Source organism: Emydura macquarii, unplaced genomic scaffold (genome assembly GCF_026122565.2).
Source record: "Emydura macquarii macquarii isolate MOO-44397 ecotype Brisbane River unplaced genomic scaffold, CSIRO-AGI_Emac_v2 contig_2457, whole genome shotgun sequence".
NCBI classification, from domain to species: domain Eukaryota; kingdom Metazoa; phylum Chordata; order Testudines; family Chelidae; genus Emydura; species Emydura macquarii.
The window spans coordinates 980,228-1,007,583 of NW_027132594.1; the positions used below are offsets into that span (position 1 = coordinate 980,228).

The 27,356-nt window shown below is 43.8% G+C and overlaps 1 protein-coding gene across 1 annotated transcript; it reads left to right on the top strand.

Annotated features, from left to right (window-relative positions):
- Nucleotides 1–4,764: 4,764 nt before the first annotated feature.
- Nucleotides 4,765–25,901, top strand: NLRC4 (NLR family CARD domain containing 4). The gene is made up of 9 exons (XM_067562645.1): nucleotides 4,765–4,849; nucleotides 9,645–9,702; nucleotides 12,835–13,095; nucleotides 14,654–16,645; nucleotides 19,560–19,652; nucleotides 20,453–20,623; nucleotides 21,083–21,175; nucleotides 21,520–21,687; nucleotides 23,051–25,901. Coding segments are annotated over exons 2-9 (3,096 nt in total). The 5' UTR covers nucleotides 4,765–4,849; nucleotides 9,645–9,701; the 3' UTR covers nucleotides 23,368–25,901.
- The last annotated feature ends 1,455 nt before the right edge of the window (nucleotides 25,902–27,356 follow it).

Here is a 27,356-nt window from a genome sequence, read left to right on the forward strand (position 1 = left end):
AAAAGGCCTCCTGATTGGTGGACACCCACGGGGGCGTGGGAAGGGCAGATGAGTCTGTGTGTTCTATATCGCCCTCACCCCTCCGCCTCCCCCGGGCTTTCGTTTGGTTTTTCCCATAAGAGCAGTGGGTGCTTCCAGCTGTCACCCAGCAACGCACTGCTGCCCCCAGCCCTCCTGTCAGTGGCACCTGCCCTTCCTCACCCCCCACCATCACCTCCCCAGCCTACCCACCTCGAGCTGCTCATTGCTCCCCGCTCTGTCCTCTCTCTATCACTTCTCTGCCTGGCTCGCCAGCCTGCACTCTTACCCCATCTCCTGCACACCATTCCCTCACACACACACCACTCCCTCACACCGCCCCCCCCCCCACTTTCCTGCCACCCACAGGCTACCTCCCACCCCTGCCAAGGCCCATGGCTGCAGAACTGTGCTGCAAACTCTGCATGTTTGTTTTAAAACAAGTTACATTTCTGGCTTTTATCAGTTGCAGAGATAATGACAGGAGTGAACCAAGCACAAGTCGATGCACCCACCGTTGCCCTGCTGAGCCTGCACAGTCTGAAAAATAGCTCTAAAACAGGTGATTTGCCCCCATTCATCTCAGGGCCCTGTGGATTTTTCAATACTATGGCTGTGAAATATAGAATTGTTCAAAGATGTTGTAGAGTTCAGCATTTTTCCTATAGCCAATCACATGGTATTTTGTTCTTCATCTACTCTGCCTGCTTCCAGTGCTTATGGTTCCTTGGGTCTCTGCAAGGGGAGGTAAATTAGATTACAACACATGTCCCTTACCCTCTTCCCTCAGCAAATCAGCAGCAGGTTGAGGTGACAGATGGAGTCCAGCTTGCAGTCTGGATGGAAATGAAGGGATGAAATAAGTCACTGTTGAAGTGGAATTTTGGAGTTACTGCTATAGAATGAGGTCCCATTGTGCCATAGAGTAAACAGGGCCCTGATTACGGTCTCCCACAAGTCCAGGCAGGTGGCTGCTGCTGCTTCCCACTTACCATCATCTTCCACTGCTTGCCCACAACTGCCTCCTACAGCCCACCTGTCACCATGCTTTGCAACAGTTTCCCACTGTCCACTACTGTTCACTACCTAGATGCACACCATTACCCAGCTACCCATGATCACCTCCCGTTATCCACCTGCCTACCACCACCCAGCCCCTCACTCCCCCATCATCATATCTCATGGTTAGGCACCATCTGTCTTTTTCTACCACCATCACTCACCACCCCCGTGCGGTGCTTGTCACAGCCAGCCAGCATGCCTGTCTCCCTGCTATCTACCATCCACTTATCACAGGCCCTACAAGAACAACACAAGAAGTGCAAACCCAGAATTTGCAGGTTCTGCCTCCAGTGAGGTCTCATCCCCTCCTAACTAAACCCACCTAAAAATTATCTTGGAATTAACCTGACATTTGCTGCCATTGTTCTGTTTGTCATACCTCTTTCCTCCCACCTTTTGTCTCTATTTAGATTGTAAATTCCTCACAGCAGAACTAAGTGTTGTTGATGCTGTGGGTAGAGAGAAAAGGAGAGATGGTTTGGGGTGCCTGCTCTACCCCCTTATAGTTATTTCTCTTGCTAAAGAATCATCTCTAGCTGAGGTTCAGGAGACAGAAAGACTGTGTGGACAGGAACCTCAAGCTGTTTCTTTGTCAAAATGTATATTTTTTTTGCCCACAACTTCTCTCCTTCGGAAGAGGAACCGCTTAATCAGGTGATGGACCATTTGATCTCATTGACACCTGGCTGAGGTATTGGCTAGCATTTTGTCTCTGGGAAACTGGTTTGTGACTGCCTTCCAGAACATGTTTCATTAATATCACATAGTGGACTCTCATAACTTTACATACAATTTTGCCACATATATTTTACAAAAACAATAATGATCAGCAAATCTTGAGTTTTCAAATACCTCACAAAGTAATCCTCTAAAAGGGTGAACATAGGGTTACAGACTGTCACAGTATCTCAGTTTTCCTACCTGTAAAATGGAGATAACTCCAGGCTGCCATGCTCTTCTTGCTTAATGCAAAGCTGGCTTTTGATTTATTGGTATTCTCATGTGATGACTTAGGGTCCCAATCCTTCAGTGAGTTCTGTGCAGGTCCCCTGACAAGATCTGCATGCACCGAGTTAATTGCAGTTTGCAGGATTAGGGATGTAGGGGGTCTGTGAGAAAAATAATACACCTGACAATAAACATGAGGAGCAGTTATCAGCCCATTGATGTTATATGTGTGAGTTCACACTTTAGATCATCTTTGAGGAGGAAACATGGACAATATGAAGGGGTGTTAGTGATGTGGCAGTACCCAGCAGGATGGCACAGAGAAATCACTTGCATCTTATAATCAATTACACAAGCTAAGGGATGTGATAGGTGTGAGGATAACCAGCTGTTCTCTCTCCCCTAGATTCATGGCCTCACACAATGGGGTCAGTATTGTACATACCTGTATGGGTTTTATAGTGAAACTGATCCAGATAGATTCAGTGAGATACCCAGTGGATCTTGTGGTCTTGCTGAATAGTTATGGACCTAGCAATCAGGGAACCTGGTTTATAACTAGTGTTGTTGGAAAATTTCCATCACAAAATTTTATGATGAAAAACAGGATACATTTTTGTAACAACTTTGACAAAGAGTTTGTTTTTGTTTTCTTACCAGCTGTAGTTCTGACGATGATTTACTGTATGAACTAGGATAACTTCTCTCTGCCTCCATAACTCCATTTAAAAACAGGGATTCAATCACATTCTCTACATTCCTTGTTGAAAAGGGCTCTCAATAATAAAAAAAACTTTTTCTTCTTCCTCTTCATAAGCAGCATTTTTGCCATCATAGATCCAGGTCAGATCACACACTTAGCTATTAGGAGAGAAAGAAGAAAGATGACCTACCCATGTTTATACAGAACAGGAAAACAGTGGATTTTCTGGCTGGGCAGTCTTTACTCTATGAATGCCTGTTGATGTCTTATCGTAAGAGCTAGGAAGGAGGGACTTTGCCTTTCCTCAAGCATTTGCATTGGTCAAAACCACTCTCTCAAACTTTCTCCTCTTTTGTTTTCTGTAGATCACGTCAGAGACCCGGTTTTCTCTTTTGTGTTTAAGCCACCAGAGAGCACCATAGTACTACTTCTGCTCAACCAAAGCTTGCCCATGGATCATATCCAGGGTGCTACCCTGAGAAAGATAAAGCACACATTGTTTAAGTAATTTTCCTTAACTAATTACCACTACTAGATTTCTTATTGTCCTTTGAATCTGCTCCTTTCATGCATGTAAAGAATGATGCCAGGTGATTTCAGCCCAAACTATAACTGCCTTAAAGGTGTTGAAACAATCATTTGTTGGTGTGTCTCAAGCCTGCCATGTTGTACATTGGCTTGTATCTGTCCACACACAACAATCATCCCAGGGTATACTAGTATTTACAACTGTTGGTTGCAATGCCTCTGACAATGTATTTGTCTCAGCTCAAGCTAAAATGTGCAGCAACCTACAAGGAACTTGGAGGGAAGACCACAAGTGGCAGGAGGAAAAAATTTGGAGGCGGCACCAGGAAGCCAGTCTGTGTACACGTTGGCAAGAATGTTAGCTGCAGTGCAGCGTCTCTGTAAAGAGTTCTCTTCATAAAGATCCAGTTTAGTTTTAGAAACGCGGAAGCCTCTCATGTTATTACCCAGCACACAGTACATGAAACAAGCCAGAACATTCTGTACTGCTTTCTCCACAGTGTGGCTGGGAAGGGAAGTCACAAGCTTTGGTGCTCTGCTCCTGTTCTTCTCCCTGGAGGGAAATCTGGAGCCAGCTGGTACTAATGTTGCCAACCTCAAAGCTCGCGTTCTCACTGACCACATGCAAAGAGTAGCCCCAAAGTCACCAAACAATTGTTTGGTTAAGAAAGTCTGAATTTTTGCCATTTCAAAAGAAATCGCCGAGGTTCCCAAAACTGTGCAGCAGCTGCACCTCACCCACACATGGGCCACTTCTGGGTTTATAATCCTGCCTCCTCATTGGCTGCTGCACCGCTCAGTTGAACACATCCTGCAGCCAACAGGAAGCTCTGCTTTGCCACAGACAGCAGGAGTTCTATTCCCAGTAGTGCATGCACTGTCTGCCTTCTGCTAGTTGGGGGTCATCTTTGGTCCCACTGTACATGCCCCTCCCTGGCTGCTCATTCAGAAGGCCACCAGGTGGCAGCGAAGAGACAGAGACCAAGGAGCAAGGAGCAAAGTAAAATTCACAAGAAAACAATTTGTAGCCTACGAGGTCTCCTGTTGCTGTTTCAAGATATTTTGTCACTGGGGCCTTTCAAAAGTAGCTCAATGGGTGAAAAATCATGGAGGTCAGGCTGGCAACAAAGATACATCAGTTCAGCACATCCCCTTGTGCAGACTCATGTGCCTGAGCTCTCAATTGATAGTCTTCTCCTTGTGGAACCCTCTGGGAGGGTGGCGGGGAACATTGCCTGCCCTCTCCTGAGAGTGTTCACTGTTACTGGTCCAAGGGCAGGGTGTTCCTGCATTGCCAACAGAAATAGCTGCCCACTGGGCATTCAGAGTCCTATATCTTTGATAATTACTGTAGGCTAAAAGCCTAAAGAGTTGTTTACTAGAACTTGCTTTATTCTACAGTGAGCTACATTGTTAATGCCCGTATGCTAATATCAGAAACAGGATATTGCACAGCATATTTTCTGTGCAGCCAAGATATTATGTAATACACAGAGAATGGAGCTACTGAACGTAGTGGTGATCTTGGGGTTTTTTGATGAACACTGGGATAAGTTGCTGCATTTTTCATCTGAGAGTAAACTGATTTAGGTAAATCTATTTTCTCTCTTACCTCTGGCATATTCCTTAAATCCCTGTAAAACATGCATAGCAGACTGTTCAGAACTGTTTTAAATTATATTTTGTTATTGTAAAAGGCATTCATGCTGTGTCTTTAAGAAGTTTTGGCTTCTTCTGTCTGGGATTGGGGAGTTTACATAAACATTATTTAAATTAAATATTTGGGGTTTTTATATATCAAATGAGAGGCTTGTGTGAAATTTGTTCAGAAAATCCCTTTTGTTAAATGGAATAGTTAGGGTGTGTATTTTTTGAAGGTGTAGGACTGGATTCTTTTCTCACAGCAGTGTAAATGAGGAGTAACTTCACTGAAAGCAGTGGAGCGACACCAAAGTAAAATGTGTGTGAGAGCAGAATCATGTCTGTCCTTCCCAGGCTCAAATTTTCAAAAGTGGTCATTGTTTTGTGGAGCCCACGGTGTCAAACTGAGACATCCAAGACGGGTGTGTAATTCAAAGAAATGGGGAGAACAGATTCCATTGTGGATTCTAGATTTAAAACACTTGGCTGGATTGTTTTGTTTGAAGGTGCAGATAAAATATGCTGAAGAGACTCTCACGTGACAAAAAAGTCGACAAAAAAATTCTTCCATCAACCTAGCTACTGCATCTTGGGGAGGTGGATTAACTGCAGCAACAGGAGAACCACTCCCATCGCTGTAGTGAGTGTCTATGCTGAAGTGCTACATTTTAAATGAAGATCAAGACAAGTATAGGAGGGAAGTGCTTTGCCCAGGCTGTGAACAGAAACAAAAGACTGTTTTCAGTAGGACAGAGGAAGGGGGAAAAAGACTATCTGGGTCCATTCACTGAGGATCTCCCTTAAAGAGGAGGGGGCATTATTCATGAAGACTTGAATCATGATTTGTCTGAAATCAGCCAACTCTGCAAAAAACTGAGTTTGGGGAAAATCTACTGTATTAGCTAGGAAAGACACTGATAAGTGTAGACCCAGGTTCATGTTTCATGATTTTGTTTTGTAACCATTTGTTTCCATCACTCTCTCTTGTTTCTAGAGAAGTTTTTATTCTTACTTAAATAATCTTCTTTTGTTCTACTATAAATTCTCACATGTTCTATGTGGCTTACAGGAGCAGTGGTTTAAGGTAAAACTGGTAAATTGGGTTACACTGCATCTTTGGGTTCAGAGGATCTGGGATTTCTGAGAGTAGCCAGTCTCGGGAGCTGGAGATCACAGAAGTACGATTCAAAGAGACTCGGGGATTGGGGCACACCTCTTGTTAGCCTTCAAGACAAAGTTAGGACTGACAAAGCCCAGAGGAGAGTGCTTGAGTGGCTGAAGGGCTGGCAGTATCAGAGAGCAGAACCCAAGTTCCTCAAGAGAGACTCTCACTGGATACAGGGGTAACAAGGTGGCTGTTAGTCCTGGGTACCCCAAGAACCAGCACAGCATAGCCGTGTCACAGCATACACTCTGCAGGTGGCACTTCCTGCTGGCTGTCCTGGGGATTAGCTCTGGCTAGGCATTGCTCCAGCTCACCTGCGGCCCCTTTTACTCCAGGAATTGCAGCCTCCTGTTCAGGAATCAGCCCTCTGACCAGGTCATTCTATGTTTTCTCCTTCTGGGGGAGACCTAAAGTCCTTCTGCACAAACAATCTCAGGCAGTTTTTCCCAGTACTGCCCTGATGGTGCCACTTCCCAAGTGGCCAGCAGGGAAACCCAGGTCCACCCACTATTCTGGGTTCCAGTCCAGGGACCCTCAACCCAGCAGTTTTAGGCTTTCCTCTCTCAGGCCTCACTGCTCCTTCCCTGGACTGCTTCCTACAACTCCTGGTTCCCCTCCTTTCTCTGGGCATACCAGCTCCAAACCCTCCTCCCAGAAAGTGACTGCAGTCCCACCCTCTGTTGCCAGGTTCCTGGCTTATATAGGCCCTGCCTGTTCCTCCTCAGCTGGCTGCTATCAGCATTTAGGTCCCAGCCCTCCCTGGCTTCTCCTCAGGTGCAGCCTAGGCAGTGAATAGGTCTACCTGTCCATCTTAATCCCTTCCATTTCTGTGTGGAGTGGATACTCCATCACACAACCGCCCCCTCAAACCTGAAACCTGTGGTGCTTTGGATGCTTCCTGCCCTGCATTTGCTGTAACTGGGCCCCCAGGTTATCCCTTTCTTGTTCGATCTCACCACCAGAAGACACATGTATTCCTGGTCCTCCGTAGCATACCTGAACCTTTCCTTTTGGTATTCCTGGTCTCCTTCTGCTATTTGCAGAGCCTGCTCTGCAACTAGCAGTTTCTCCTGCAGCTCTTTTACTTGCCTCCCAGAATCCTCTGGCTCCTCTTCCTGCAGGGTCTGAGTTTCCACCACAGCCCAATTCACTTCAGCGTTCATACCTCTGTCTGCCTGGGCATTCTCTGTTCCAGTCATTTTATCTGCTAGCTCCTTCTTAGCCACTACAGGGTGCATGGATTGACCCCCATCAGGTCCATGGTCATCACTGCCACATCCACCCTGACAGTCCCCAGCATACTCTGGTCCCCAGATACCCCTCCTTTATCCTCTCTCTCGGGGGTCTGGGTCTTCCCTTTTACTATCCTCCAGTTTCTTACGTGGGGCAGTACCTCACATTACCTAAAATAAACCCTTTGCCTTGAATTTGAGTAGGCCATACTTCAGCCTTCTCTTGTCCAGTCCCTTCCCCTGGACTACACTTTACTTCACAGCTCGTATACGGGCATCTCCTTCTTAGGTGCCCTTGCTGACCACAGGCAAAAATACATCCCTGAGGTTGGACTCTTGTGGGCTTTCTCCATTGCCTTCCTTCCAAATAAAACTTCTCTCCCTCATCCCAGTAGGGGCACTCTGTGTTCAGATGTCTGTGTCACGTGCAGGCATAACAGTGCCTTGGCCTGGCCTTCAGCCTCCTGGCCCTGGTACCTCTCTTCCGCTCTCACCCCCTGTGGCCTCTGTTAACTTCCTCCCACAGGAAGTTAAATAAATACAACTGCTGTTCAGCCAGCTGTGCCAAATAGTTTTGCAGGCACCTGAGCCTCCCACATTCTCTGCTGGTTCTCTAGCACCTGCCTCAGCAGGGCTTGGATCCATCCCTGCTGTTTCTCAGTCCCCTTCTGCAAGGGTGCCAACTCTGGAGTGCAGCCTGGGAGGGTGTAAGCACCCTCTGCAAAAAAAGAAAAGCTTCCGCATACTGCGGCTCCATTGTCTCTTTTCCTTTTTTCTTTCTGGCTGTTGCCTTTTGCACTCCTCTTGTATTAGAGGTAACCGCCTTGTATCAGTTTTTCCACAGTCCACCCCAGTCTTTTAAAAACTCCCCTTCTATCAGGGGCGACCGTGCACCCACGTTCTCTATCAAATGTCACAGGATGCACTCGCTGCAGGTGACATCTCCTGCTGGCCATCCTGGGGATTAGCTCTGGCTAGGTGTTGCTCCCTCTTTCAGCCATGTCCATCCCATCATCATCTCACTCTGTGGTCTCTCTCACTCCAGGAACCGTAGCTTCCTCTTCCGGACTCAGCCCTCCAGCCAGGTCACTATGTGGTTTTCCTTTCCAGGGATTACCCAAACTCCTTCTGCACAAACAGTTTCAGGCAGTCTTCTCCAGTACTGACCCAATGGTGCCACTGCCCCAGTGGCCAGTAGGAGAACTCTGCATTCCAGGCCAGGGATCCTCAACCTAGCAATTCTAGGCTTTCCTCTGGACTTTCCAATGTTTTTCACTGGACTGCTTCCTCTCCTTTCTCTGGGTGTACCAGCTTCTAACTCTCCTCCCTCTTCCCTAGGACTGAGAGCAGTCACTGTCTGTTGCCAGCCTCTTGGCTTATATAGGCCTCACCTGTTCCTTCTCAGCTGGGTGCCATCAGCAGTTAGGTGCCAGACCTCCCAGGCTTCTCCTCCAGGTTCAGCCTGCACAGTTAATAGGCCTACCTGGCCACCTTCACCCCTTCCAGTCCTGTGTGGGGTGGATACTCACTCCCTCACAGTCCCCAATACATTTTTTCACCCCTGAACTGGAATAATCAACCCTGTTGACCAAGTGATATACATTTCCTTAGTAATCAAGGGTTGTATGATCTGGAGAATGTAGTGGTTAAGGGTGTCATGAAATTCCTGGAAAATCAATAGTTCCAAATTGCATCAATGTTTATTGTTATCATGATAAATAAGGGAGGGAGTTACACAGGCTAAAGAAGTACATGCAGCAGAGATTGCTGACTGCAAACTAAAGTAAATAAAACATTAGAGGCAAGGTACAATAAAATATCACAATGCAAGATAGTACAGATATATCTAAAGTTACAGAAAAAGTTTCTGTTCTGTTAACTGAGATATGATATGTGATCACTTAATAGAAGACTGTATTATAATACCCAGGCACATGAGAGTAAAGCTAAGGTTTGCAGTTTCTGGGGCAAATCCTTAGCTGGTGTAAACTGTCATAGCTTCATTGATTTCAATAGAGCTATGACAATTTACCCTAGCTGAGGATCAGTCTTCTGCCATTTGAATGCCTAAATGTGCATTTCTAATATTTTCTCTTTATAGTTTTTGTTTCGTAATAGCTTGACAATACCAATTAGAAGCTGACTTAGAAATATTTCACAGTAGAGGAAATCATTAGAACACATTTGCATTTTGAACTATCAAACTTTTCAAGTTCAGTTGTATAACAGATGCTTTATGTGCTGTTTCAGATTTATGTTTCATGACTGGCCACACTTTCTTTTTTCTATTTTAGAAAAAAAGTATTGTGCAGAGTGTTTATCTTTCTGATCTGCGTTTATCTTTCAGTCCAGATACCATATTCCCTGCTGTGTCGTTCAAGCTTTAAAACTTTGGATCTGAACAAGTAAGTCAATTTTTTTTAAAGTACAATTTCCTAATATTTAATGCTAGAAATTTTATGTGACAAAAATAATTAATCTTTAGCAATGAAACAACCTCCTGTCCATTTTAAGATTACACCAGAGAAAGAAAGCATTTATTTTAAATGAAATAAACTTTCACTGCTATATGTATGTACTACGTATATAATAAAAACTTTTCATAAACACTGTGAAAACTAGCTATTTTGTCTTGCTGTAGAAAAGTTTCATATTAACATTCTGCCTGAAGTGTCACTAAAACACAGGTCGCTATAATTTCTCTATTTCATCTGATTTTTCTCGATACAACGTGTTGCACTGTTCACTAATACAACTCCAGGGCAAAATATTTTGCAGAGAGTAATGTTTTTTGCAGTAGTCACCTTGAAGACAGAGTCCAGCAGCTTATTATTTTAAATATGGATAATTTCACTTTTGTAAGGACTAATTTCCCTCTCCCCTCCAAATTCATGCAAACAAAGGGTTAGGTTGCTGTCCATGAACTAGTACATGAATCATGACCAATTTATTGTAACATTCAAGTTATAGGTGACATCCAAGACATTATTCTATATATAGGAAAAATGACTTTTCCATTGATTTATGGCACAACTTTGCACTTTGGATAGCTTAGGAGGTATGAAAATCGGATTGTGATTTCATACATACATACACAAGCAGAATTCCCAAAAATGTACTGTAAGATTCCATACAAAAATCTAGTATTAAAGTTGAACAAGCACACACCAAAAGTCAGGAAATGCAGAAATCTGAAATTTTGAAAATGCAGCTTTTTCTCTGCAGAAATGCTTGTGCCACACACACAGGTCCATTCATCTTGCCCCACACACCTACTCCAGTCCCTGCCATTACTTCTCAGTTTATACACCCTGAAAATTGCCATGTCTCCTCTGGACTTTGTGGAAAGGAATAGAGGGATGTTTGTCTTGTGTGGGGTTACTTGCTATTCCTCAAAGCTGAAGAGAGGCATTTAATAATAACAACATGGATTCTGCATTTTCAAAGCACTGTATAAACACTGACTAATCTTCATAGCCCAACTGTGAGGTAAGAAAGTATTACTATCCCCATTTTATAGATCAGCAAACATGAGGAACCAGAAGGGTTAAGGGCATTAAGACTAGGCCTCTTAACAGCTAAAGCCCACTGGTAAAATGTTCAAATGTGCCTAAATGATTTAGGATATGTCTACACTTGGAGTGTGATTCCTAGTTGGACGAGACAAACTTGCACTAGCTCTCATCAAGCTAGTGCACTAAAAATAGAGGGTAGCCATGGCAGCGCGAGTTGCGGGAGGGGCTAGCCACCCTGAGTATGTACCTGTCTGAAACCTTAGGCACGTACTTGGGGTGGCTAGTCCCTCCTGCTGCTCAAACCACTGCAGCTACACTCTATAGTTAGCATGCTAGCTAGATCAGTTATCATGGGGTTGTCTCGACAGGTTATGGATCCCCCAGAATCAATAATCAGTCAGTTGGATAATACAACAAAATTTTATTAAGGAATATGGGGTACATGCTGTAATACTTAATACGTAGCTTAAATGATTATCATATAAAGCAGGCAGAGAAACAGGCAAAGCAGTTACTTTTTATATCTCACCACTAGGCACAGAAGGAGTTGCATGTCATTCGATACGGGCCGGCTTTCACGTTTCGCTCTCAGAGTACGGGAACGGGAGAAGCGGGGCGGTCCAGGTGATCAGGCTGGCGAACGCTTTCTCAATTTGGGCATGGGGCGTACCCCTTTTTATACTAGAGAATGCATCACAAGTTTGGTAGCTCTGGATTGGGGGAGGGATATACATTAGTACGTGCCAGACTATGACGAGGCCTGTGGCCTTGGGTAGAGCTGTTATGGCATGGGATACATAGCCCGTTATCGGTAGGCAACAAAGCTATCTGTGAACAACATAGGCACTGGGGTGCGTAGGCAATTTTCTTATAGCAGCATAACAACTAAATGCTGTAAACAACAGATGCAGCCTAATAAGGTCAGGTCACGGTTTTACTGTTGGCACCGAGCGGGTGGGGGTGGTGTGTGAGGGGTGGGCATGCTGGGAATTCTTCTGCAACAGGGGTATGTCTCGTTGAGCTGAGAACCAGGTCCAAGTGTAGACGTACCCTTTGGAATTTAAGTCCCATTTTCAAAAGTGACTTAGGCTCCTAACTCCCCTGGTACTTAGGTATTTAAGGCCAGATTTACAAAAGTATTTAGGCACCTAAAGAAGAAGAGAAGTACCTACAAGAAAGTGGGGCACTTCAATGAGAGTTAGGAATCTAATTTATTTAGGTGCTTTTTAAAATCCCACTAGGTGCCTTTCTGCATCTTTAGGTGCCTGAATGCCTTTTTAAATCTGGCCCTTAGGAGCCTAAATTGCTTTGGAAATGGGCCTCAGATGCTTTAGAAAATTCAACCATCTGTTAACAGTTAGGAGACTTGTGTTATAATTGTTGTAACACTGAATTACTGTGTGCCCTTGGGCAATTCATTCAAACGTTCAAACTTTTAATTTCCCTTTCTTTAAAATAGAGATAATAATGTTCACCTACTTCATAAGGATGTTGAGGGCTCTAACTAAATAATGGTTGGCATGACCTGGATAAATTGGCCAAAATTTTCAAAAATGGTCCCTAAAGTTAAGTCCATACATAGGCACCGAAATGTGTGTCCTGATTTTCAAAAGCAACTTCCAGTGTTGCTACTGGGTGTTGAGCACTTTTGAAAATCAGGCCACTTCTTTAGATGCCTAAATACGGAATTAAGAGTATAACTTTTGCCACCCATTTTTGAAAAACTTGGCCCCTGCAGCTTCATTCCCCCTGAGTAACACACTTATTCCAACCTCTAACTGATAAAACCTTGTACTGCACACTGGATCTATCTGTCCACACATGAGCTTTTGGAAATAGTTCCTTATTCCTATCAAGGTCTCACTACTCTTTGTCTATTATGTGCAGTGGTAGATATGACAAAATATTGCATGCAGCACAGTGCACAATTTTCAAGGGAGGAAGTGAATGCTGAAGAATAATCTTTTTGTCAACTATAGTATGTGATAGATTTGTTCTAAATTAAATATTCTCTCTCCTCAGTGGATTTCATAAGGAATAACAGTGTACACCTTATTCAAAGAATGGGAATGACCACTGTTAACCAAATTGCAGATGATCTTTTTGCCAGAAGCGTTCTGTCTGGTGAAGAAATGAATACTATTGTTTGTGAAAAGACTGAACAGCAAGCTTCAAGAATCATGATTTACATGGTTTTGAATAAAGGTTCAGAAGCCTGTAGTATTTTGGTTAAATCACTTGAGAAACTAAATCCTTTCCTCTTTCAAGATTTACAGGGATGTTGTAAGTACCAGTGTTTATACCTTTTATCTTTGGTCAAGACTTAAATTATTGTAGGAAACGACCTTTAGAACTTGCAATACAATCTAATAGTACATTCTTATAGAACTATAGTTAAATATTCTCTGATCTTCTTTTCATGGGATAATAATAATTTATCAGAGAGAATTAGGCATTGAAAACCCATATCTTTTATGAGAGAGTAATGCATAGTGGGGCAAATAGGGTCCTAGAGAGACTGAAATCCTTTATGATGAAATGGATTATAATCCTGAGGAGAATGGAACACATCCGATCACTTGGAAAATGTCAGTCAGGGTGAGTGAATCTCAAGTGAACTCAAGATTGAATATGGTCACGTCTGTTGCAGGCTATAAACATTGTAAAGCATTTAACCCTAATTATCACATATCTAATTTTGAGAGTTGTTGAGAGTCTGCAGCTCCTGTTGATGATAACTGCCACTGAAATTGTGGGTGTTCAGGAACAGGTGCCAAGAGTTCAAACTTGCTCCTTGCTAAGCCCAAGGAAAAATTCCTATTGGCTTTAATTGGACCAGGATTAGATCCTAAAACAGTATTCACCAAATTTCTGAAAGCTGAGCTTCCCGTCTCACCAGTTGTGCTTCTGCTGCAGCCCTGACATGTGTTGTTAAAGGACCAATTCTCTTAATTTATATATTTTCCACACACGCCCTGGATAGGTTCACACACCTCCAAGTGGGCATGTCCCACACTTTGGAAAACACTGCCCTAAGAATAAGATATGATTCCCTGACTTCCTTCGAGTTTCGGATCAATATCCTCTGTGCCTGGCTTGCTCAGCTGGTCATGTGAGCTGCTCATTCAACTTGTCCTGGAAACTTATGTCTGCATTCACCCACACTGTCTATTTTGTGTATATGCAGTGCCATTTTAGCTACTTGTGCACTTTCTAGGAAAGCTTGGTAAAATTTAGAACAAAAGACCTCCCTTTAAAAATGTTTTTTTGCAAAGGCCCAGGTTTCTTGGGCTTCATTAAATGTAGAGATGACAGGGGAAGGTTCAACAAAGCTCATCTGCAAACCTAAACTGAATGAGGGCAACTTCTACACTGAACTGGTCAAAAGTTCACTCATTCATTCTCTCAGGTACTACTAGTGGGTCAGAAATCATCCTTCAGAACCTTTTCACATATACAAACAGGTAAATCACACACCCATTGTACACACACACACACACACACATCTGGGCATACACAGAGATACATATACACACATCACATACGTGATATTCATTTGTATGCAGAGAACCAGCAAAAAGGTCCCCTCAAACAGGAACTCAAGTGGGATTTGAGAAGTGCATGGACAATGGGCTACTCCTCTGCACAGAGACTAATTTAATCCATTAGGAATTAAACCTATTCTACTCCATGGGCAATCATTGCAAATCACATCTCTGGTTTACCACAGTTTGGTCTGTCCAGCAACAAGCACATTTAGAGAGGTTTTCTGTCAGTCTAAATTTAAATGAAATTCTAACTGATTATTTAATTCAGCTGATACATGTGCTGTTTGTTTTAGGTATTACTGGACAAGTGACACAAGAGGACTCAGATGGCTTGGCTCAGGATTTAAAGGACTTGTATCTATCTCCATTCTTTCAAAAATTTCATCCACTAGGAAGTGACATTGACATCATTTTTGATTTGGAAACCACCTTTACAGATACCTTGCTTTGGAGGAAGGATACACATAACAGCAGGAAAGGGCAGCTGACTTTAAGTGCCCTTTTGGATGAATTAAAAAACCCCTGTATCATAGAGGGAGAAGCTGGCAAGGGAAAAACCACTCTTCTGAAGAGAATTGCTGCAATTTGGGCTTCTGGAAACTGCCCTGCTTTGACCAATTTCAAATTTGTTTTCTTTGTCAGCTTAAGCAGTGCAAGGGATGGATTATATGAAACTGTGTGTGATCAGCTTCTTACAGTGCCATACACCATAAGCAAGCAGGATTTCATGAAAATGCTACTGGCACTAAGACAAAGGGCCCTTTTTCTGCTGGATGGATATGATGAATTCAAACCCCAAAGCTGTCCAGAAATAGAAGCAATGATTAAAGAAAACCACAGATTCAAGAACATGGTGATTGTTACTACCAGGACTGAGTCTATCAACAAGGTGAGACAGTTTGGTTCACTGATTGCTGAAACAGGAGATCTAACAGAGGAAAATGCCAGACAGCTCATTAAAAATGTCTTGGAAAATGAACTGGCTGATGGCCTGTTGTTTCAGCTAGAGGAGACTAGTTTCATGAAGAACCTCATGAGGACCCCACTTTTTGTGATTATTGCCTGTGCCATCCAAATGGGTGAAAGTAATTTTCATCCAAACACACAGACAGCACTTTTCTGCACATTGTATGACTTGATGGTGGAAAAAAATAAGTACAAGACAAAAGAAATAGCAGCAAATCACATAACACTGAGCATAAATCACTGTGGGGACTTAGCTCTAGATGGAATATTTGATCACAGGTTTGATTTTCAGCCTGAGGATTTGTCCAGTGTCAAAGAAGAAGTCCTACTAGCTTCAGGTCTTCTAAATAAATACACAGCTCAAAGATTAAAGCCAGTGTATAGATTCTTTCATAAATCATTTCAGGAATACACTGCTGGCAGAAGACTTTGCAGCCTATTGACATCCCACAAGGAAGTGGAGGTGACAAAAGGATATGGTTACCTACAAAAAATTGATAATATTTCAGATATTACCACTACTTACTGCAATTTGCTCCTGTATACTTGTGGCTCCTCTACAGATGCCACTAAAATAGTTATAAAGCACCTGACGGCTGTCCATCAACATGGTAGTCTCTTTGAACTGCCTTCACTAAATCGTTTGTCTTTGGAAAGAGAACTCACAAAAAATCTGGAAAACATAAAGAAGCAGGATGTTTTGAAAGCAACTAACATGAACTCTTTTGTGGAGTGTGTCATTACTTTCTTTTATGAAAGTCTCTCAAAATCAGCCTTGAGTGGAGAATTTGAAGAATTTTTTCATGGTAAAAGTCTATACATTAATACTCAGTGTATCCCTACATACCTTTTTGATTTTTTTAGACACTTACCTAATTGTGTGAGTGCACTAGAGCTCATTACATTAGATTTTTTTGGAAATTCCACATTGGGTGACAACACCGAAGATGAGAATATGAGAAATCCCCAAGTGAGTTCATTTAAAACTTACATCCCTGAAAAGGCTGTCTCCTTATTTTTCAACTGGCAACAGAAGTTCAGGACTTTAGAGGTTACACTCCAGGACTTTAGGAAGTTAAAGAAACATGATATTAAATATCTGGGTAAAATATGTTGCTCTGCCTCAAGTCTCAGGCTGCACATCAGCAGAAGTGCTGGTGTCACAGGAACACTGAAGCAAGTCCTTGAAACCTGTAAGAACATGCGAGATCTTACTGTGGAATCCACACCTCTTACAATACAAGATGAACAACAAATCGCAGCAATGACAAAGTTGAAAACTATAAATTTAAGAGATCTGCAAAGCATAAGTCTAGAAGGTACAGTATTGTGAAAAGTAAGAATGGCCAAAGAGGGCTTATGAGACAAATATGGCCCACAAAATGCATCAATGTGGTTCAGGGCTACCCTCATATTTATTATGGAGGGTGTCTGGCTTTGATCAATATGGAAGCTCTTTTCTCCCTGGAGCAGACTTCCACATTAAAGGTGAAGATGGCAAAACCTGCCCAGTTGTATACAAACTAAGTTTGGTCTTTGGCATTCCTGCAAATTGCCCTTTCAGCTCCTCATTGGGCAAAGATTGAGAGCTTTTGGTTTACAGCATGTTCAAAATCTCTGCAGTTGCACCTTTTTTTAAACTGGAAGTAGATTTATGCCAGAGATCCATAGATGATCAGGGAGATTTTGAAAGAACACTAATGCAGATAATCTGAAGGAAATGATGATAAAGCCTGTATGTGAAACACTGCTGTATTCTTGAAACCTTTTGCAATATTTCCTATTATAAGTATTGCTACTTTAAATTAATTTTCACTACAGATTAGTAGATGTTCAGGCTAGATGGCTATTATGATAATCTAATCTGATCTTCCGCATAACAGCAGCCACAGAATTTTTCCAAGTGGTTCCTGCATCAAGCCCATAACTTCTGGGTGAGTTATAGCATATCCTTTAGAAAAGCATCCAATCCTGATTTAAATACTTCACATGATGGAAAATCCACTACATCCCTTGATAAGTTGTTTCAGTAATTAATAACCCGTTTCTAATGCTGAACACATTTCTGAATACTTTCTACCTCTCAAATTTGCAAGCAAACACTCAAGAACAGAAATTTGCTGGGTATGATGACTCCCAAACGTAGAACTAGTGCAGTTCTGCTGTGCAAGTGGGGCAGGATTTTAGGAATTAGAACAAGGAGTGCACACTCCCTCTGTTGTGCAGAGTGCACCTGTACACAGGTACCTTGCACACAATGGTGCAGGGAGTTGCTGTAGCCCCTGTTCAAGCAGGGTATTAATGGTGCTGGTGGATCTGCTACTGCACAGATCCACCAACCATTGTTCTCTGAGCCCTAGCTCATTCAGTGTTGTAACCGATTAGGGTTGGCCCGGCGTGTCAGCCTTGGAGAGAGGCCACACAGCTTCGCTACGGGCAAGCAGAGTCTGTAGCCCTGGCCCTCAGTCAGGGTGAGGCAGGCAAAATAAACAGTCTATGGTCCTGGCCCTCAGTCTGGGTGGGGCAGGCAAAATAGAGTAACCAGCTCCAGCCTACTGAGGCTTAGCAGGCCAAAGGGCAGTCACCCCAGGGTTGGGGTGGCCAGGGGGGAGGGGGACATAGGCCCACCCGACTCCACTGCGTCCCAGCCCAGGGCCCTAAAAGTGGCAGGATCAGCGGGGCTCCAGCCGAAACACGCTGACTATTGCCTGGGCTTGAACACAACCAGCCCGCAGTCGGCAATCCCTGGGCTACCTCCTCCCTCTGTGCCCGTGTACCTGTGGCCCAGGTCGTCGTCCACTTCCTCGACATAGATTGTGAGGGGCAGCCCCAGCAGGCCCTCAGGGTCACTAGCGTCCGGCAGCTCCTTTAAGTCATTCGGGGCAGGCAGCTCCTCCAAGTCATTGGCAGCAGGCCGCTCTTCCCAGTCACTGGCTGCAGGCCGTGCTTCCCAGTCGCTTCTGGCAGGCACTCTAGGCCCCACCTGGTGGGTAGCTCGGGTGACCCTTTAACGGGATCGGGGTTGGGCTCAAGTCCCAGCCCTGGGGGAGAGACCTCCTTCTCCTGGCTTTTATACTTCCTGTACCGCCCCTGTGGCGCTGCACTTCCGGTTTGCCAGCGAGGTGGTACCCAGGCCTGCCCACCTGGTGGTGTGCGTCGGCCACTCTGTCATCCTTGGAGGGAGACCACATCACTTCACTACAAGTATGTTATGGATAGATCTCACCTTCAAACATACACAACCTCACAGATCGTATTCCGCATCCATATATTACATAAGCAATTTCACTCCTTTATCTTATGCACACATGCACAGAGACAGCTGTACATTGGGAGATTGGTAGGGGGAAAAGCATTATTGTCTGACAAAAACATGCATGAAGTATTTATATTAATAAACACTATTGGCCAATTCTAAACAGAAAGAGTTATCAGCCATTAGGGGGCCCCTGGAGCTTTGATCCACTGCCACAGACGGCCAGGAGCTCTTAGAGCTCAGAGCTGCCGCGGGCAGCCCTTTCAGCTCGGAGTCACCATGGGTGGCAGGAGAGGAGAGGGGCTGGCCCCACAGGGCGGTGGGGAGTCCGCAGATCTAGAGCTCCAACCCTGGCCCCCGCTCCCAGTCTCTGCAGCCAGTGTGGGGGACCCTGCCCTGCTGTTCTAATCCCACCCACCCACCTGTTGCCCCCAGTCAGCCCCATTTTGTCATAGATAGTTATTTTTAGTAAAAGTCAGGGGGAGGTTGCAGCTTCCATGAATTTTTGTTTATTGTCCGTGACCTCCCCCTGACTTTTACTAAAAATACCCGTGATAAAATCCTAACCTTTCATAGATGCCATCCTGGCTTCTCTCCCTGGGCTCATTGTAAAGGTGATGACCCTCGATGAGTCATCAATGCTGACACTAATCTGCCTGGCGTGTAATACAGTAGCACAGCATACATTTTTGGATACAGCTATATCACACATATCCATAACTTACAGTACTAAGATGATACATACAGATAAAAATAGTATCATACTTAGCAAATTATAACCTTTCCAATGGTACCTGATGTGACCTATCTCATATGAATTATGTAATTTTGCAATATTGATATCAATAATACTATAAATGGTCAACCCTAATCTAGACAGTGTCACACTATTGTCCCAGAAACATAACTTATTCCATAAGTGAGTTTGTGCAAAAAATGCTAACATGAGTTATAAATCCATTATTCTTTTTCGGCAGGAGGACTTATTGATGCAATACATGACCTAGTTAATATTGAGAAGCTCATCTTTGACAACATAAAGATGAATGAGAGCACTGCCATAAAATTAGGTAAATGTCCTTCTAATATTTTGCACCATAATCAAATACATAATTTTGAGATGCTGAATGTATGGCCTCAAACACCTACATTATTAAGATCTAAAAATCCTACCAGCTGCTGCTGAGAAGGTCATTTCTTCTATGTCTGTAACAAGGTCATGGTCTGTCCTGTATCCACAACATCATGAGATATTAATGTCCTCCATATAGGTAAGTAACATATACCATAAGCAAACAAACATAGCGGGCCCAATGCTGGGGGCTAGCTGATCTGCACAAAGTGTGGGTTAGGAGGTGCCAAGGTGAGCCTGTGATCCCAGATCTGACTCTGTGCAGGGTCAGTCTACCCCCTGCAACAGGCTAGAATAGTTTGAGACTCCTCCTCTTTGCCACTGCGAACAGCCCAATAGCTGAAAATGCGATTGGTGTATCATGGTGTGTTTGCCATGCTCCTGTTTCCTTGCTACACCAGCAGCAGGCAGGGGGCATGGTTTAAAGAGCCTTTATGCCTCATTCACACCATTGGAAGATCCTCTTTTCACTGAGAGGATGTAGGCTAGTTATCCCAGCTTTAGAGCCAGTTTATGCTGATCAAATGGCACAAAGCAAGTGTACTGCACCTGAGAATTCATCTAATTTTTTGAAGAGAAAACTTTCAATATATTATGCATTATTAAAATAAAAATTAATGAATGTGAATTAATGTGTACAGCAGTCCAACTTTTTGCTTTGCCCTTAACATCAGTAAACAAATATCAGAACAGAGCTTGCTTAGCACTTTGATTTGTTTTCTCTCATTCCATTCACAGCTGAAGCCATCAAGAATTTTAAAAAGCTGCATTTGCTGCACTTGAATAATTTGACAGACATTGGAGACGGATTGTCATACATAGTAAGGTCAATTTCTGCTGAACTAAGTGATCTTGAAGACATCCAATTAGTCAATTGTTGTCTGTCTAAGGATGCTGTGGAAATTCTAGGTAAACACGGTAATTATGGTATAGATTAATTATATACAATTGTGAACATTAAGATATAATGAAGCATACATTTTTATGCCATAATTGAATGATTAATAATGTTGTGAGGTATAAAGCCAAAGTTTGTAAGGCCTAATCACTAAGAAATCAGATCCACCCATGCATCACTCACTCACCTGGCCTAAGAAGGATTCCCCCTAGCATAGCGGAATCCTTGTGCCATATAGAGCCACCAGAGCAATTTTTATGCCAACCCCGTTCTTTAGCTGGTACAGAGACTATGTTTGATATCACAGGTGGCTGGTGCAAGTTACAGCAACCTTTAGGCTGCTATTTAAAGATCTTGCCCATTTTGTCACCCTGACCCACACTTTAAAAAAAAAAAAATGAGGGTGAGTAAAAATGAGTCTGGCTGCACTTAAAACCTTGATAATCTTTTTCTTCTTTATTTTTTCATAGCTGAGAATCTTTGTAATTTACCAAAACTGAGTGTACTAGATTTGTCTGAAAATTATTTAGAAAAGGATGGAAAAGATGCTGTTCACAAACTGGGTAAGAAAGAAGATTGCTTCAGCTGAGAAGTTAAATTGAGGGATAAGACTCATTTTGGTGTCAAGTTGGAAATTAAGGAATTTGTCTTTTTTTTATTATTATTATTTGGTTTTATTTAAGTAAGGAATAGCTCTGGTATTCTGACCAACCATTCCCTCTCAATAAAAGTTTCTGTTGTCCAAACGGGTGGGTGGGGGATTGTTGAGTCCAGCTGACCTCTGTGTTTGGAGGAATCATTACATTACCAGTATGAAGTTCATGAAAGATCTTATAATTTAATTATCTTCTATGATTTCACACTGCACTATAATAAGCTTTGAACAACACTTAGCATTTTTTTTTAGTTGACAGTTTAAATATCCTACCAAACATGAAAGTGCTGATGCTTCCTTGGGGGCATGATGTGAATGTTTGCATAACTAAGCTATTAGTGCAGCTGGAAACAAAGCTACAGCTGACAAAACTTGGACTGAAGAAATGGAACCTCACTGATGTTCAGGTTGGAATTCTACGTAAGTAAACTATCTTGTAAAATTATTACAGAAGGTGAAAGATGAGACACAGAATTAAAAAAAATTCAGGAACCCTAAAATGACCTGAGATTAACTGATAATCAAGGTATATGATGTAGGTGTAGTTGTAGCTGTGTCAGTCCCAGGATGTTGGAGACACAAGATGGGTGAGGTAATATCTTCTTCTACTGGTGAGAGAGACAAGCTTTCGAGCTACACAGAACTCTTCTTCAGTTAGCACATATTCAAAAGGACTGAGGTTAGCCATTCTAACTTGAATGGTGCCTTAGAACATATACTAACTGCTTATGCTAGAGAATCTGTTCCACCTTGCATTTAGCTGTGATGCTCCAAGTATCTTTCCCAGACATGAAGAAGAGCTCTGTGTGGCTTGAAAGCTTCTCTCTCTCCCAAACAGAAGTTGGTCCAATAAAAGATATTACCTCATCCACCTTGTCAGTATAAGGTATGACCTCAGTTTCATAATTCAATTTTTCTAATGCCAGTAACTTCCAATAATGAAAATGAAACAGCATCAGGTTTTGATGTGATAGGAGTAAAATTAGATGTAAGAAGCCAGATTCTCTGGTCAGCTGAGGCCTCTTTATGCTGCATAAATGATGCAAAATCATGTTAAAACAGTTGGAGCTTGCTGGTGGAGAATTCCCCTTGTACAAGAGACCTCTCCACTGATGGAAGTTGTGCAACACATCCTGCATCAGCCAAGGGGACATGTTGGGTACTCTGGAGGTAGGGCATGGTGGGTGGAGGGAGCCCCATTATGCCTGATCTTCCACTCACAGAACATCTGTTATGAACCTTACACCAGTGGCAAAGTAAAAGCAGGCCTCCGACTACTCTAACTTCCACCAGGTCCAGATAGCTGAAGACCAAGAAGCTGCAACTGGATCCCTGAAGCCACCATGCTTTACTATATCTGAACACAAAGTGGAGAACCAAGGCCAAAATGAGTGATGGCTCTCCATGGCCCTAATCCTGCACTGTTTTGTGCATGGGTGAACTCCTGCACCAGTGCACTGCGCCATGGAAGTCAATGGGTCTCTGTGTGGGTACAAGCATTCGCTTGTATGCAACACATTGCATGATTGGGCCTTAACAAGGAACAATTGAAGGATGCTTGGAATTGATATTCCAAACATTAAGCATTCTGTGGCTGCTGCTGCTTTACTCTATTAAGCCCCAATTCAGAAAAATATACTTAAGTCCATCCTTAATTAGGAGAGCATTTTTTAAGCATTTCCTTCAGTCAGTGGATTATACACTTGCTTAAGTGCTGTCCTGAACAGAGCTCCTTTCCTGAGAATTGCTCCCAACAAATACTTTTTTTTTTTTATATTCACAGGTAATTTTTTTGAGAAGTCACCCCTGGAAGACCTCCAGCATTTGGACCTGTCAGGGAATTGCGTGACAAGTGATGGCTGGCTTTTCTTCTTGGAGACGCTGATAAATCTCAGGAAGTTGACATTTTTAGATTTCAGCAGCAGAGACGACTTGCTGCCTGACCCACAGTTAGTCAGGAAGCTGAGCTGTGTGCTAACCACCCTGAATTCTTTAAAGGAGATAAGGTTGGTTGGTTGGCAGCTTGATAAGTATGATCTGGGACTTATTAATGATGCAAAAGCAAGCTGTGGAAATGAATTTCAGTTAGTGAACTCTTAAACAGAGCCAGCCTTAAACAAAAGCAGCCACTTGGGCTCATCATGTGCTTTTGGCAACCTCTCTCACCAATGACCATGATTGACTCAGCAACTCCAAAGCTGGCTCAATCTCTCCCATTTGTCAGTGAAACTGGAGCGGGAATAAACTCACTGATTGACTCGGATCATCTCCTTTGGCACAAAGAACAGAAGGGGAGGAAACTGCATATTGTAAGGCCAGCCCAGTTCCTAAATGCTTTTAGAGAGTGTGTAATTAATTTTGTGCTTCCTGTAGGCCAGCTTTTATTAACGCTGCTGTTAGTTGTGCAATGGTGCTGTTTATTGAAAGGCAAAAGACCTGAGTTTGGAGGGACACTAAACAGCTGTGGTTTGCAGAAACGTGCAGTTGGATTGTGCCTGACCCTGCACAGGGGAGCCTTACCCTACCCAGTCCCATCTGAGTAGGACTGAAGAGGGACTCCAACCTAAATGCAGGTGTTGCGACCAAGTTTTGGCTCTTGTAATGCACTTCGTGGCTGGATTCCAGAGAAAATCTAAGATCGGTGCAGCCTTTCTAGACCTGTCATCAGCCTATGTCACGGTCTGGTTTAAAGGCTTGATGGTGGAGCTTGCCAGGATCATTCCCTGCTGCAAAACACTACGTCTGCGATGGACAATGCTGAGCAATAGGCAGCTATGTGTTCACTTGGGCAGCGAAGTCAGTTCTCCCCAGTTCCTCAGCAATGGACTGCCACAGGCCTCAGTACTCGCGCCAATGCTTTTCAATGTTTACATGAGTGACGTGTCTCCAATGAAGTCATGCAGATTTGCATAAATGGATGATCTGGCCCTGGCAATGCAAGCAGCCATCTTCAGTGACATCGAGTCCGCCTAGAATAGGCACCTAAACTCCATGGAGGAATATTTCCGGAAGTAAAGGTTCAAGCCAAATCCTCACAAAACAACAGTCACTGCATTCCATCTTGATAACAGGAATGCTAAGCGCATCCTGAAAGTGACCTTGTGTGGCAACAAGTCAGTGTAGACAAGCCCGTAGGAAAATTTGCCTCCAGGAGCTCATGCTAGAGCAACATGACTTCACACTAACCACAACATAAGACTGTGCCTTAAAGGCACAATGTAGCTCTTAGAATTAATTATTGGTAAAAAGGGCACAGTCCAAGGAAACAGACTGGTCACTCAGCCATATGCACTTCAGTTGCAACCTGCAGTAGCCAGGGTGCATCTGCTGGATGGCTGCTACTGCAGGGAATGGGCAGGAATATTGGTCATAGGCCACTGCTCCCTGAATATATAATTGTGAGCCAGTGGATTCTTACCGATCATGGACCCATTAGGTCTAAGCCATCGCTTAACATAGTCTATACTCCTGCACTCTGCTCTGTGGCAGAGGGGGATTCAGAGCCTTTGGTGTGGTCTTTCCATGCCATAGCAGTAGAAGAAATACAGCCTTTTCATGGTCTTCCATGATTAACTTTTAGGCCCCAATTCAGCAAAGCACTTAAGCATGCACTTAATTCTAAGAATGCACATTAAGTCCATCCCTCTTCAGAAAAGCAACTAAACACATGCTTAACCTTAAGCTTAAATATGTTGCTGAACAAGGGGGGAGGGGGGTCTTAATGAATAAATGAAACAAATGGATGTTTCTCCAAAGGTCAATAAAATAGATCCCCATCCTCAGGCCTGTGCTCCCCTCACATGGCTCTCATGGAACTTCCATATCTTAAAGTTCTGAGCTATTACATTACCTTACCAGTGGGTGGTATGTGATCATTCCCATAGAGATAATGGTCAATAATGGTCTTGATCATCAGTTTCTCATTGATGGAGGAGGTCTGTTGGCAACTGTAGTTTACCCTTCGTTTCACCAGTGGATGTTTTTGGTGTTTTATATCGATTCAATATATTTTTCCACTTTCATGACAAAAGTGAGGGTGATACGGATTATCTAAAGTAGGTCAGAACTGAGGAAGGGTTGATGCATCATACATTGCCAAAGACTGGGGAAAATGTTAATAGGCTTTTTTTCTTCAAACAGCGAACCCACTATTAACACATACATTAAAAACTAAGTTAAAGCCAACTTTCCAATAAATAAAGGAAATGTGTTCCAAGTGGAGTGTTTAAACATACTGTGAAGGTATATGGGATACCATTCCTCTGGGGTCAGAGTCCTGCAGCTAGCATGCTGATTAAGCCAGGCCTGCAGCACCTGGGAAAAGAGCTGGAATTTAACTGGCTGAGCCTCGTAAAAGAGGGCAGCAAGAAATGGAGTGAGGAGATGGCAACACCCTCCAGAAAACAGAAGCATCAGGGGCTGTGCGGCTCAGTGCACTGCTACTGGAGCAACTGCAGACAGCAATTGCTGCAGAAACCAAATGGACAGAAAAGAGATGGTGTGAAGTGCTTTTATTACTGCAGCTCTGAGATAAGAACCAGGAAAGGTTAGGTTAATTAACTTATTGGTGTGACGGACAGACATGGGGAAGGGACTTTGATAGAACAGTTTGAGGTTTTGATCAGGGGCGTATTGTGGGTCTCCGGGAGGCTCTGGTACCTGTGGACCAACACTTACATTTGCAATCACCCCCCACACCCATTTCCCGCTCTCCCCCCACTGTGGGGGCAGCAGGTGAAGCAGGGAGCAGGAGTGACAGGGGCAGATACCACCGGGCTACCCGGTGGCGGGCAGGGCATGATGGGCTCTGCCCCAGAGCTCTGCTTTCGGCTGCCTGGCCCCTGTGTGGCCAGGATCCCTGTGGTTCCCTCCTTGCGCCCAGCTCAGGGGTGGAGGGGCTGGGAGAACACTTACTCCCCCAGCAGCGGGAGTACTTGGCTGCCGGCAGGCCTGAGCTGGAGTCGGCACGGCTACTGGGGATGTTAAAGCCTGGCGGCCCCTGGCCACTTGCAACAGCGGAGGGTGGCTAGCGCCCCTCAGGCTGGCTCCCGGGGGCATCCCCCTCAGGAAACCACTGGTTTTGATGCAAAGGCTTGAAATAAGAATTAACGCTGCTGGAAACTGCTCTGCTAGATTGTGTGAGAGTGCAGCAGACAGAGTGATGGCAGTCTGGGAGTGAGCAAACCCTGGTCCAGTAGGAGAGTGCCATGAGCTAGGCCCCAATGCTTTGCAGGTGCCTTTGTGTAATGAAGCAAAGCACCCACTTGGATTTCCTTAACACATACTTAACTTTCATTTGGAGACAGAAAGGATATCCCAAAGGAATGGAGATCAAAGTAGCCACTCTCACCCACTTCTAAAAGCTGCTTGTCTCTAGCAGCTCTCAAGTTGCTCCGCAGAGCAAATTCTCCAGACAAAACCCCATTTCATACTAATTAAACTGAAACATGCTTCCCAAATGCTTAAGCTAGGGCTTCCTTCCACCTCCATGCTGGACTGGATTCTCCTTCACATCATGTCCCAGTGAAGTTGCTGCCATCTCACCTTTCTTTCATTCATCCTCTCTCTCCTCCTTTACCAGCAGACAGTACTTCTCACCAGAGACTCTGAGTTAGCACTGTTTATTTTTCCCTGGATGGAACAAGCCTGCTTGGGCTTGGCAGTGAATTCTTTTCTTTGAGCTAAACTGAGGAAAGCCTTGGATTGCCTCTCTGTAAATTGGCCAGAGTAGAACAGCTCTGTGCCAGAAGACATGAGCATTAAAGAGACAGTATTTGATTTCTCTGTTTTCCCTTTTTTGCTAATGTCAGACTGTGAGCTGGTGTGCTGCGGCAACAGTGCTCCCTTTCAGTAGACAGAGCATTGCACCAGAATTCTGTTGATTTTGTGGGTGTCCATCAGCTTCTCTGGCCGACTCTCTATGGTAGCCCCATTCTGGGCTATGGAGGGTGTTAGCTTCAGTCCCACTAGGGTATGTGGGTTTTCCCCTTATCCTTGATGGGGTCAGCTGGTCCTGGTGCGCAGGGGGTCTGGAAACCCCTCAGTTCTTAAGTCTCTCAGGGTCAGCAGGGGAACCCAGGCCCACCCAC